At 40.6% G+C, this 13,357-nt stretch overlaps 1 protein-coding gene across 2 annotated transcripts in view; it reads left to right on the forward strand.

Moving 5' to 3' along the window:
• The window catches only part of NPL (N-acetylneuraminate pyruvate lyase), a 42,578-nt gene extending 31,906 nt beyond the window's left edge, over nucleotides 1-10,672 (forward strand). Inside the window, exons 10-12 of one of the 2 annotated variants that reach the window (XM_018060692.1) lie at nucleotides 1,697-1,781; nucleotides 6,285-6,324; nucleotides 10,084-10,672. In XM_018060692.1, coding sequence (XP_017916181.1) covers nucleotides 1,697-1,781; nucleotides 6,285-6,324; nucleotides 10,084-10,268 — 310 coding nt within the window. In that variant the 3' untranslated portion in view covers nucleotides 10,269-10,672. The remainder of the gene's footprint in view (nucleotides 1-1,696; nucleotides 1,782-6,284; nucleotides 6,325-10,083) is intronic. The other variant, XM_018060693.1, reaches the window with a different exon arrangement.

Raw genomic sequence — 13,357 nt, forward strand, 5'->3', positions numbered from 1 at the left:
CTCTGCTTCCGCATGCACATGGCCAGTCATGGTGCCTGATTGGGGGATTTCACGCTGTCACTAGATAGCACTGCCAAGCCAAATGTCCATGTAAAGCCCAATCAGTTGCAACTGGGAGGGGAGAATCATATGGCCTGATGTCTACTCAGCAAAAGGCTCTGGGACATTCGATTGAGCATGTCCACTGCACATGTTAACCTAATTCATTAGAAATGTGCCTGCAAGCAGGTTGAACTATCTATATTATACTGAAAGTGTATTTTTCCCCCCGGTGCGAAAAGTACAGGGGAAGCAAAGTGATAGCTCATAGCATATCTTGGTGAGCATGGCTTTGATGAAGAGTAGTTGAGTTGGATAATCTTAACGGCTCTTTCATCGAGCCAGGATGCCTGAAACAACCATTGTCACACAGGCCATTTCTATTGAGGAAAACTGAATGCCTAGATCTGCTGACCATGGAAGTTCTTTTTAGACTTTTTTTTTTTCTGACCTTCATACTAGGCATTTTTATTCTGTCAACATAATCTGAAGGCAAAGTACATTTGGTTACACTTCATTTCTTCTTAATCATGATCAACATTCCAAGACCCCTGAGACATTCATGTAACATATTGTGAACTCCAGTGTTTCACATCTGCAAATAACTTACCTTAGCAATTATATTTTATTCTTCCCTATTTTATTACTGGGAGAAAATATGAATTTCACATTCTTGGAATCCCTTGTATGGACTCCAGGGACTACATATTTGAAGTACCAACAATATGCTGTTCCTGGTACAACAAGATAAAACCCTTCTCTGATCCTGAGTTACTGTACGAGAAACTAGGAAAACATCCTTGTTCTGAATTTCAAGAAACTCCTGCCTTGCTGGTTTCTCTAAGAATCTAGTGATTAGTCTAAGATACTATTGGTAGAGTTAGAGTTTCTTTTTTAAGATGGCAAGAACATCTTATCAGATCAGATAACTCTCACCTCTGTTTTTGTTGAAGTGTAATAGAAGGCGGTACAAAGGGATGGAAAACCTTCTTGACAACTCTGTAGCCTTTCTTTGAGGCATAGCATCTTCACGGCGAAATGGAGACCACATCTCCCTCACAGGGTTTTGAGAGGATCAGACATGGTTTATGTCAGGCAGTGAAATATACTAGTCAATGAGAGGTCTCTCATATTATTATTATAATCAGTATTAATATTGTAATTAGAAACTAGTCTCTAGGTAGCATGTAACTTGACAAAGAATTGAGGTAATCGGCTAGGATTTTCCCCTTTTACTGTGGTGCTCCATTCACCCTGTTCCTCAGCTTAAGGTTTCTAGGATGTACTTTAGACATTGCATTTTATCCACAGTTCGTATCTAGCATTGCACCTCTGTGTGTGCCCTGGGTCGGGTGTTGCCCTCATTCACTCTTTGCCAAATATACCTCTGTCTTTCACTTTTTTCCAACTCTACCCTTTTTGTATTTTTCCTCCCTTTTCTTCATTCCCTTTAGTGTTCACTGCCTTCTCTGCACTGCTTAGTATTGCTGGAAAATTCAGAACTAAAGACACCTGATCCTTTAATAGATTAGGGCCCAAAAATAGACTTCTGGAAGGCTTGGTATATTTTTCCCTTTTAAGCTTCAGAGGGGTTTGTAGAGCTGGGTCTTCCTGCTGAGTTACTGATCCTACAGTGTGTGCTGTTTTCTCTTTCTAGTACCTATAACTACCTGGGAAAAAAGACAAAGCAGATGTTGGAGGCTTTTGAACGAAAAGACTTCTCTTCAGCTCTGAACCATCAGGTTAGCTTTCTTTTTCCCTCCTTAGAAGTCACAGCCTTTTTTCTTTCCCACTTGAGAATTCTTATTCTCTCTCATCAGCATTCCTACCATGCCTGCCCTCTTTAAAATTGCCCAGCTGCTTCTTTCTGTATTTTCTGTCTTTATTTTTGTTTGAAACCAAATCTGCCCCCATTGTCCACGCTCCCTACATGTCTAATCAGGACAGGCCCCATACAGGAATGACTCCTTTCTGTTCCTCCTAGAAGTGATCTTATTTTTAATCTACATTCAAAGTGTTTTTATGACTGTGAAATAATAGTGATGGGTTTCTGGGTAAGTGACCACATGCCATCCTCTTGAGAATTTCACACTTGAGTCACCAGAGTATATAAAGAAGTTATGAAGCTGGTGACCCAAAAACAGGAGAATTTATCCAAAATCAGAGCAGGTCAGTCTCCTTTGTCCTGGAAATGTTGCTGAGAACTTTATCCACCAGGCAGGAAACAAGAGCTGAGTAGGTGATCCAAAAGGAAGACACCAACTTTGAAACAGGAAGAGGAAAGCATCAGGAACTGGTGTGTCTCAGGGAAGACCCCTGGGGGAAATGGTGGGGGCTGTCAATGTTGCAGGGAGGACAGCCTCATGGTGTAGAGAAGGAAGAGCTTCGCCAAAGGCTAGAACCAGTCGCAACAGCTGGTAGTGTGTATACTTTAGGTAAACAGAATAAAGTGGAAAGACAGAGTCAGCACAACAGAGTGACTTCTGGAAGCCCTAAGAGGTCCAGGAACTTTCAGGATCATAAAAGTGACTAAGAGGAGTAGCCAAAAAAAAAAAAAAGAGAGTGGGAGTGAAAGGCATAAGCAAGATCAGAGCAGGTGGTTGGTTCCAGTAAGCTCAGATAAGGGATCTTTTGAATAGGACAGGCCACCATCCTGTCCTAATAATGGACTCATTGGGAAAGACCCTGATGCTGGGCAAGATTAAAGGCAGGAAGAGAAGGGAAGGCCAGAAGATGAGATGGTTGGATGGCATCACTGACCCAATGGACATGAGTGTGAGCAAGCTCCGAGAGTTGGTGATGGGCAGGGAAGCCTGGCCTGCTGCAGTCCATGGGGTTGCAAAGAGTTGGACATGACTGAGTGACTGAACTGAACTGGCCACCATCAGGGCAAATCAGGAATTACAAAGCAGAAGCCACAAAGCATCCTGAAGGTTAGAGGGGGTGACCTCAGCTCTAACCAAGAAGAGAACAAGAGGAAGCAGTTGCCAAGAGTGATTAAATACATCCCTCCTGGGACTTCCCTGGTGGTCCATTCCTTAGGAATCTACCTCGCAACACAGGGGGCATGGGTTAGATCCCTAGTTGGGGAACTAAGATCCTACATGCCACGGAGCAGCTAAACCTTTTGTGCTGCAACTGCTGAGCCCACGCCACGGGGGAAGGTCCAAAGATGGAAAGAAAACCTGCATGCTGCAACTCAGACCCAATGCTGCCAAATTTAAATTAAAAAAAATTTTTTAATACATCCTTAGCCTTTAGCCCTGAACATTGAGCCAGCCTAAATCTACTTCCTACTTAAAGTTTAAAACAGCTTATTTAATATTCATCTTTGTTCAGCCTCAGACCAGGTGAGGCTGAAAGCAGGAACACCGTAAGGACTTAGGAGGCTATGTCACCTAGATTAAGCATTGGAAGGATGTTGGTTTTAAACTAAGACATGAAGTCTGAATTGTGCAGACTCATGCCCTCTCTTCTTATTAATAATTTTTTTCTTCCTAAGTTTCCCAGAAAAAAAGTGTTTCTGAAAATTTCAACCTGTTCTGAGCTGAACGGTGGGAAGATCATAGAATTGTGTAAACCGTGACATGGATGAGAGATGGACCCTTCCATTTAGCAGTTTCTTTTATGGGTTGACTCAGCTTCCATCTCCATCCCATTTTTTCTTTTAGCCCTACTCAAATAAATCACCTCTCGTAAAACATTATTGGGAAGGAGTTTAGTTCGTCACATTCTATTTTTTCTTACAGAAAGCCAGTGTGAGTGGGTCTCATTTACTTATTTGTTAATATACCAAGGGCTGAACTGATGATTTCAGTAAAGCTGGTCTCTGCCCTAAAGGAGTTTGTAGTCAAGTGAAGAAACAAACAAGTAAAAAGTTAGGGCTAAACTTACTCGTTCTCATAGATTTAAATGCCATCCATTATATTTACCAAGTGAAATGATGCATATACAAAGATATTCCTTATAACATTGTTTATAATAGCAAAAGATGAAAACAGCTCAAATATCCACCCAAGGAGATGGTTAAAGACATTGTTGTTGTTTAGTCATTAGGTTGTGTCCAGCTCTTTTATGATCCCATGGACTTCTCTGTCCATAGGGTTTTCCAGGCAAGAATACTGGAGTAGGTTGCCATTTCCTCCTCCAGGGGATCTTTCCGACCTGGGGATCGAACCCATGTCTCCTGCATTGGCAGGTGGCTTCTTTACCACTGAGCCACCTGAGAAGCCCAAAAGACAGCTGGGCACAGCCTAAAGGGAAAGGTCCCCCCGCTATGTTTGAGTTATTTAATGGATCTATTTACAGCCCTTTTAAAGTTTTATATGCACAGATGTGAAGAGATCTCTATGATATATTAAGTGTAAAAAAAAGCAACAAAGTAGAGACTTTGGGGTTTTTTTATTTTTATATATATTTAATTTTATTATGAGTAGCTAAGGCAGTGGCATCCCACTCCAGTACTCTTGCCTGGAAACTCCCATGGACGAAGGAGCGTGGTAGGCTGTAGTCCATGGGGTCGCTAAGAGTCAGACATGACTGAGTGACTTCACTTTCACTTTTCACTTTCATGCATTGGAGAAGGAAATGGTAACCCACTCCAGTGTTCTTGCCTGGAGAATCCCAGGGATGGCGGAGCCCAGTGGGCTGCCGTCTGTGGGGTCACACAGAGTCGGACACGACTGAAGCGACTTAGCAGCAGCAACATTATTAATGAATGGTTTGATTAAATTATTTCCACTGAGCACCAAGCTAAGACAAGTTTGGATAGTGTGATAGTGAATAGGAAATAAAAGCTTAGAAGAGAAGCAAAGTAGAGACTTTTGAATGTAATGTGCCATAGTTTGTGTGCCAGGAAAAAAAGAACATATGCATATACGTTCTTGGTATTCAAATTTTATTCTGCATTGAATTTTTTATTGCTTATATACAGTTGATTAAGGGCTTCCCAGGTGCCACAGTGGTAAAGAATCCACCTTGCAATGCAGGAGATGCAAGAGACACTGGTTCTATCCCTGGGTGGGGAAAATCCCCTTTAGTAGGAAATGACAACCCACTTTAGTATTCTTGCCTGCAAAAATTCCCATGGACAGAGGCACCTGCCAACCTACAGTCCATGGAATCACAGAGTCAGACAGGACCGAATGACTAAGCATGCATGCACACACATACAATTGAGTAAAACAACATAAAAAGCAAATGTTATTGAAAATGCATCTCTATTGAAAATAGTGAGATGGATGGGGATCTCTTCTTTTTAAGGATTGCTTCATGAATTTGTGGATGAATATCCTTTAATGCTAGAATGAGTTACAGTTCGGCATCAATACTACTTCTGGTTTTTGTTTTTATAGAAATAAGTTCTGTGAAAGCATGATCATATATATTAGTAGATAAGAATGGAAGAAACTTTAGTATAAGCAGTGTCCCTCAGTCCTTTGAGTGGTTTTTGTGTCATATGCCACAAATCACAGAATGCTTGATCATTTAATGATTTTCAGCTGACAGTGTGAATCACAACATTAAAAGCAATGTTGAAAGGAAAAAATTGAAAACCCTATGATTTTTAAGAGGACTTGTTATTCATTAATTAGAGGAATCACTCTGTCAGCTCTCTTTGTGGATGCCAATACCAACATTTGATCTGCTTTATTTGATTCCAAGAGGTGTCCCAAGGCAGTGATATAGGAGGTATGTCTTTATTTTTTCAAAAGTAGAAGGATTGTGAAAGGGGAAAATAGAAAAGGATAATCTACACCTCCATTATGTGTGAATCCTCTCTCTGATCAATTTTAGAAATAGCACTTATGGAATTTGAGTATCTAGAAATTGATTTCCATAAATCAGCCTTGGCCAAGTGTCCCCAAGGTGTCTTGGAAAGTAATCCAGAAGTTAGAGCACCCCAATTTGGAAACAACTACACTAGCTGGTAAGCTTGTCTATGTAGCCTGGATGGGTAGAAGTTATCTTCCCCACCCTAACTCTGTATTGAACCGTTCCTTCACTGGAGCTCCTTTTCTTCATGGGCTCGATTCATAAAGCTTATATATATGGAAAGATTCTACCTTATCCTAGATGGATCTCAGCCATCCTCACTTGGCTGTTTTTCTGCATTCTGTCAGACCTACACAAAACTAAGATGTGTGGACCTTTGGTATGAGGTTTCTGTAATTTGACCTCCAAATTCTTTAAATTGTTACCACGGTTCAGTAATACTGACTGTAGATTTGTTTGTTTCTTTCTAGTTTTGTATTCAGAGATTTATCAACTTTGTGGTCAAACTAGGTAAGTTTCCCTCTTTGTCTGCTACTCGGGAGGGTTTGGGGGCTTCCCAGGTGACACAGTGATAAAGAATCCACCTGCCAATGCAGGAGATGCAAGAGGCTTGGGTTTGATCCTGGGTTGGGAAGATCCCCTGGAGTAGGAAATGGCAACCCCGCTCCAGTATTCTTGCCTGGAAAAAAATCCCCTGGACAGAGGAGCCTGGCAGGCTACATTCCATGGGGTTGCAAAGAGTTGAACACGACTGGGCAACTGAACACGCAACACTGGGAGCGTTTCAGAGAAAGTGATGAGAGACTTTCATCACTTTCTCCAAGGGTTCAACAAGAACACCTTTTAATCGGTTGTAAGCAAGGTTTTATCCCTAATGCTAACTTTCAGAGCCAGTCCTATAAAGCGGTGAAGTAAACCCAGTTGGAAGGTGTTGGCACCCTTCTGCAAGCCTTTCTCCATATTAGCACTTTACTCACCTTCCTACCCTGAGCACACACCATTTTTTACCCCTTTTCTTCTAAACCATCAACACTCCCTCCCTTCCCTTGCCTCTGCTCCTTAAAATTCTACTACCACACTATAGCTGATTTCAGCCTAAGTATTTGGAAGAAATCAGCTTGAATATAGATCATACTAAACTGTGAATGACTGACAGCTCTCCCAAGAGTATCTGCAATTTAAAAGTTTATTAACACAAGTAAGCTTGAATGGATAGAGGTTTGAATAACATGACAATGTAAAGTTTGAGGGAAATACAGTGGATCTGAGTAGAGAAACCTCTCCACAGTCTCCGAAGTCTTATCTCATAACAAATGACAAATGCCACCATTCACTCCACTTCTGCAAGAGCTTGGCCCTTCCTGAGAACCTGGGTCAAGTCCAGGAAAAGTTTTAGGCTTTTTCTTGGCAGACCCTTCCTTTTAGAGCCTTTCTGCCTCTTCCTGGCAAGTCCTCCCAAGCCCTAAGCACCTATTATGTATTATGTCCCTCATTCTCACGGGTTTTCAGCCAGCTCTCTTTATCCTTCAAAGACAATGCTTCCCATTTGCTTTTCCACTTCGATGATTTTTGGTCATATTTGTGTGCCACCAGTACTAATGGATTGGCCAAAAAGTTCGTTCTGGGTTTTCCATAACTAGAAGGAACTGTTTGGCCCACCCAATATTGTTAGCTATTATTATTCCCTTATCCTAAACAATACTTTACACAAAATCATGGGTTGGTATATGTTCCTAAGGTGCATGAAAGTAGATATTGAACTACTACTAGTTTTTCCAGTTTTTAAAGAACTAAACGTTCAGCTGTATGTCTAAGATCACTTTGCATACCAGCAGTGATACTGCAAAGAAGGCTTTTTCTTCCAGTTTCATTGAGATAAATTTGACATGCAGCATGTATAACTCTGTTTCTGTCTTTGTTTATTTTTTGTATTTTAGATTCCACAGATAAGTGAAATAATATAGTGCCTTTTTCTGTCTGACTTATTTCAATATCATTTAGTTCAACACCCTCTGGGTCCATCTGTTATAAGCTTCAAGCTTTCGTTCTTTTCTCAGTTTCAGTTTCAGTTCAGTTGCTCAGTCGTGTCCGACTCTTTGCGACCCCATGGACTGCAGCACGCCAGGCCTCCCTGTCCATCACCAACTCCCGGAGTCCACCCAAACCCATGTCCATCGAGTCGGTGATGCCATCCAGCCATCTCATCCTCTGTCGTCCCTTTCTCCTGCCCTCAATCTTTCCCAGCATCAGGGTTTTTCTAAATGAGTCAGCTCTTTGCATCAGGTGGCCAAAGTATTGGAGTTTCAGCTTCAGTGTCAGTCCTTCCAATGAATATTCAGGACTGATTTCCTTTAGGATGGACTGGCTGGATCTCCTTGCAGTCCAAGGGACTCTCATTCCATTGTATATAAGAGAGACTTAATAAATGTGATAGCCTTATCGTGAAGGTAGTTCTCCCTCTCCCACCATTCATGATAAGAATAGGAGGGCCACTTGCATTTATCAAAGTATATTCTATGTATTTAGCCAGGCTAGTATTTTCCTTCCCAATGCTCAGTTGTTACTGACTGTAACTAAGTTACTTTAGGAAAAGAAAGTTACTACTCATACCTTTAATCTAAGAACAATAGCCAGTTAAGAAAACAAATATCTTCCTGTGCTATATTCTGGATTATTTCCTTAGACCTACCTTCAAAATCACTAATATTATCTTTAGCTATTTTCTACAATTTCATTTCACTGATTATATATTTTTCATTTCCATTATTTCTTTTTGGTTATTTCTTCCAGATGATCCCATTCTTTATATGTCCTTCTCTTAGCCTATGGCTTCTATTCTTAAATATTTTCTAAAATTTCTTTCAGAATTTTGTGTCATCTTTTCTCGGGATGTGAAATTTGTGAGTTGTGTATTTGCTGGTTCCCATGCAGCTTCTTTTTCCTTGTGTGCTTTGTAACTTTTACCTCTGAATTCATCTTCAAAGACAGTTGTTTCCTGGGGAGTTCGTTGTACTCCAGGTTGTGAGGTGTCTCATCAAGTGGTTTTATGTCTGCCTCTTCAAACACTTTAGTTTCATCAGTTCTGACCAAGTCTTTAGGTCTATTTTTTAGTATGATTCCTGTACTAAGCACATAATATAGATCCAGCATTTATATGTGGCACAGGCTTGGGATTTCTTTTACTTCCTTTTCCAGCCATGGACTTCCTGGTGGCTCAGACGGTAAAGCATCTGCCTACAGTGCGGGAGACCCAGGTTCAATCCCTGGGTCGGGACGATCTCCTGGAGAAGGAAATGGCAACCCACTCCAATATTCTTGCCTGGAAAATCCCATGATCGCAAAATCCCATGAACGGAGGAGCCTGGTAGGGCTACAGTCCATGGGGTTGCAAAGAGTCAGACACTACTGAGTGACTTCACTTTCACTTTCCTTTCCAGCCACAGCCCTGGCAGAAGTCAGGCTCTCTTGCCTCTAAGGAGAGTTTTTCTTTGTTTGTTTGTTTAGTTTGGTTTTGTTTTTTCTATTGCTTTTCATGTAAGACTGACTACCAACTTTACACTGGGAGTTTTAGTTCCACCTCCTTGCTGTATACAGACTGAAGGCTTTATCTGGCATTGCAACCCTAATCTAAAACACTAGTACTGAGTCATAAACTATTACCTTAATTACTGCATTTCTCAGGGACTTCTTAGATGTGCTGGAACTAAATTCTGTCTTAGTGATGAATTCCTCTATCTTTCAATCCACAGCAGTACATCCCTGAATCAGATTATCCTCATGGACCATTGGCTTCAGCGTCTCCCTACCACTTTGGCCTCTTTATTCCTGATACCTCTTGTCCCTCCTTCTTGCTTTTGAGGCTGACTTTGAGTCTCACTTTGTTTTATTTTATAATTTATCAATTTGTTAAAAAAGCTTTCAGCATTTGTATGGGTTCAGAGCAGGCCTAGGGACTTCCTAAGGGGCTTCCCAGGTGGCCCTGGGACACCCCACTCCAGTATTCTTGCCTGGAGAATCAATCCCATGGACAGAGGAGCCTAGTGGGCTGTAGTCCACAGGGTCGCACAGACATGGACACAACTGAGGCCACTGAGCATGCACGCAGGGATTTCCCTGCATCTGCTCAATCTGCCATATTGACAAAAATGCCCCATCTTTTAGTTCCATTTTATCCTGTCCTAGGAATCACTGTAAGAATATGATCTCTTCTCTGGAATGTTTGTGGCAAAGTGGACCGTCCCAGCCATGTTTCCTGTTTATTTTTCCTAGGTTTTGGAGTGTCGCAGACCAAAGCCATCATGACTCTTGTCTCCGGGATTCCAATGGGCCCACCCCGTCTTCCACTACAGAAAGCCTCCAGGGAGTTCACTGATAATGCAGAAGCTAAGCTGAAAAGCCTAGATTTCCTTTCTTGTACTGATTTAAAGGATGGAAATATGGACGCTTGCAGTTAGTGTCTATCAAACTGAAATATAATGTACCTTGAATACAGCATTTATTTCTCAAAGACTTTTTAGATGAGCTTGAACTCAGTCTTCCTAGCAAATGAAATCCTACAGCAGCCAACAAGTATTTAAATACCTACTATGATCTTTTAAAAGTTTTAATTTGTGAAAGTGCAAAAACTTCAAAAGGAGTCATAGCCCTAAATCATTCAATATTTCACAAAATTTTTGTAGAGAAATTTTTGCATATATGGATGAGATTAAATCAAGAGGAAAAATGTACTTGATTAATTCCATTTGCCTTCAGGAGCTCCCATTATCTGAATTCCTGGTTCTTAATTCTATTTTAAAGTTTTCTAATTTTAAACCACTACAATATACTTTCATTTTAATAAATATTCATTTGTAATCTAGGACAACTCTGAGTGATTGCATTTAGGCAGATATTCTAATTGTAATGCCAGATTAATGCAATGTAACTCAACTACGCACAAATATTAACATATCACTTCACTTGGCTGCTCAGTCTAACTCAGTATATCTGCTTTCAGATTAATTACAGTGTCATGATTTTCCCCAAAAACTTTGGGTTAGGTGAAGACTTGCTTCAGTTACTATAACTAAAGGGCTCTTTGGGTGTTTTTCACATAACAAAGGAGAGGCCTTACGCAAAGATGAATTCATGTCTCTACTTGTTGCTGTAGAAAGTGAAAGTGAAGTCGCTCAGTTGTGTCCGACTCTTTGCAACCCCATAGACTGTAGCCTACCAGGCTCCTCTGTCCGTATAAAACTTCTTAAAGCTCAGAGTTTTGCAGAACCAAAGATCTCTCTGCTCTGGGCACTGCAACTTCCTCCTTTCCTCACTAGGGAGAAAGTGTGCCCCAACAGTGCACTGAATTATTGGAAATGAAAACCAGAGTCCCTTCTGCAGTGAGCCCAGCAGCTACTTACTTTCATTTTCCAGTTGCATTTTCAAGCAGTCACTTTTCAGTGATAAAAGTTTTAGGGAGGACCCAAAGATCTCACTTTAACTTTCTCTACACAACCTCTTTACTTTTTTCTTTTTCTGGAATGTATAACTGGCCGCTCAGCCTCCTCTGTAACAAACCCAGGTGTGTGCTTTCTAGCAACAAAGTCTATTGATGGTTAATCCTTAATGATTTTAAACTTGATTATCCAATCTAGTAACTACCTAGGGTTTTATTTTGTTTCCTGTCTGATTAGTCTGCAGAGGAGAAGTGTTTGAAATTCATATCAGTTTACGCTGTTTTTTAATTAAGAAGAAAACTTGTTCAAAATGAGAATTCAAAATGAACAATGGATTTAGTTATCTTTGCTAACCCTTTTAAAAATTGGTTGGGTAGGTAACAGTTGTTATATTTATATCTCCTCGTTCCTTCTACCGACTCAATGGATATGACTTTGAGCAAACTCCAGAATATAGTGGAGGACAGAGGAACCTGGCATGCTACAGTCCATGGGGTCACAAAGAGTCAGATATGACTGATAGTGACTGAACAACAGCAACACTCCTTTCTTACCCAGGAAAAACACATACTGTTTCCTCATATTTCTGTCTTCTTTAGGAATAGATATCTGAATTAGAAATTGAACCACAGTTGCTTATGTGAGCTTATATTCTACCTCATTGAAACTTCTTTGTATAGCTGTTAACTTCCTAAAAGAAGAAAAGTGAGGTTTTTTTTAGTGTTTGTTTCTGAGCATGTCATAACCCTATTTAACGATACTAAGGCCAGATTAGTTTTTCAGTGAAAATAAATACTGGATATCCACTAAGCAAAGAGCTCTGTTTTTCTTGTTTTGCTCATCTGAAATTAGCACTTGGAGAGCCTTTAACATGATTAATAAGATCTTGTGAACGCAAAGAAAAATATGACAGTTAAACAAATGACCAAGGCTGAATTTAAACTTTGTTATGTTGTTGGTTTGTTTTTTTAAATAATTTTTATTTTATTTTATCTCTTATTTTTGGCTGTGCTGGGTCTTTGCTGCTTTGCACATGCTTTCTCTAGTTGCAGTAAGCAGGGGCTACTCTTTGTTGTGCTGCACGGGCTTCTCATTTCAATGGTATCTCTTGTTGCAGACATAGGTTCTAGGCATCCAGGCTCAGTAGTTGTGGCACACAGGCTTAGTTGCTCCAAGGCCATGCAAAATCTTCCTGGACCAGGGATTGAACCTGTGTCTCCTGCATTGGCAGACAGATTCTTTACCACTGAGCCACCAGGGAAGCCCCCAGTGTATGTTCTTTATACATCAGAAAGAAACATTACATTGCTGCTAAACCGCTAACTCAATAGCTGGCAAAATAAAGTTGAAAATGATACAAAACCCAAGAAGTGATATAGAAATTTGCATTTATTATCATCAGAGATCAGATCACAGTTCCACTCTCAGATTTTTTCCTAGGTTGCAAACTTTTGACTGTGCTTCTAACAGTAGCAGATGGGAAATGGAAAATATCTACAGACTCTTGAATGATCCGTGTATCACTGTTTGGAACAGTGGCAAATACAATAAGAGAATGCCTTTTGCTAAGTGACTTTAGAGGAACAAGCAGGTCAAAGAGACACAGATTTTAAAAAGTTACCATCACTGAAAGATTTGAAGTATTTATGTGTTTATGGGGCCTCCTTATATGTGGAGTACATCATGAGAAACACTGGGCTGGATGAAGCACAAGCTGGAATCAAGATTGCCAGGAGTAATATCCATAACCTCAGATATGCAGATGACACCACCTTTATGGCAGAAAGCGAAGAAGAGTTAAAGAGTCTCTTGATGAAAGAGGAGAATGAAAAAGTTGGCTTAAAGCTCAACATTCAGAAAACTAAGATCATGGCATCTGGTCCCATCACTTCATGGCAAATAGATGGGGAAACAGTGACAGACTATTTGGCGGTGGGGGGGGGGGCTCCAAAATCACTGCAGATGGTGACTGTAGCCATGAAATTAAAAGACTCTTACTGCTTGGAAGGAAAGTTATGACCAACCTAGACAGCATACTAAAAAGCAGAGACATTACTTTACCAACAAAGGTCCGTCTAGTCAAGGCTATGGTTTTTCCAGTGGTCATGTAT

Source organism: Capra hircus, chromosome 16 (assembly GCF_001704415.2).
Source record: "Capra hircus breed San Clemente chromosome 16, ASM170441v1, whole genome shotgun sequence".
Taxonomy (NCBI): Eukaryota; Metazoa; Chordata; class Mammalia; order Artiodactyla; family Bovidae; genus Capra; species Capra hircus.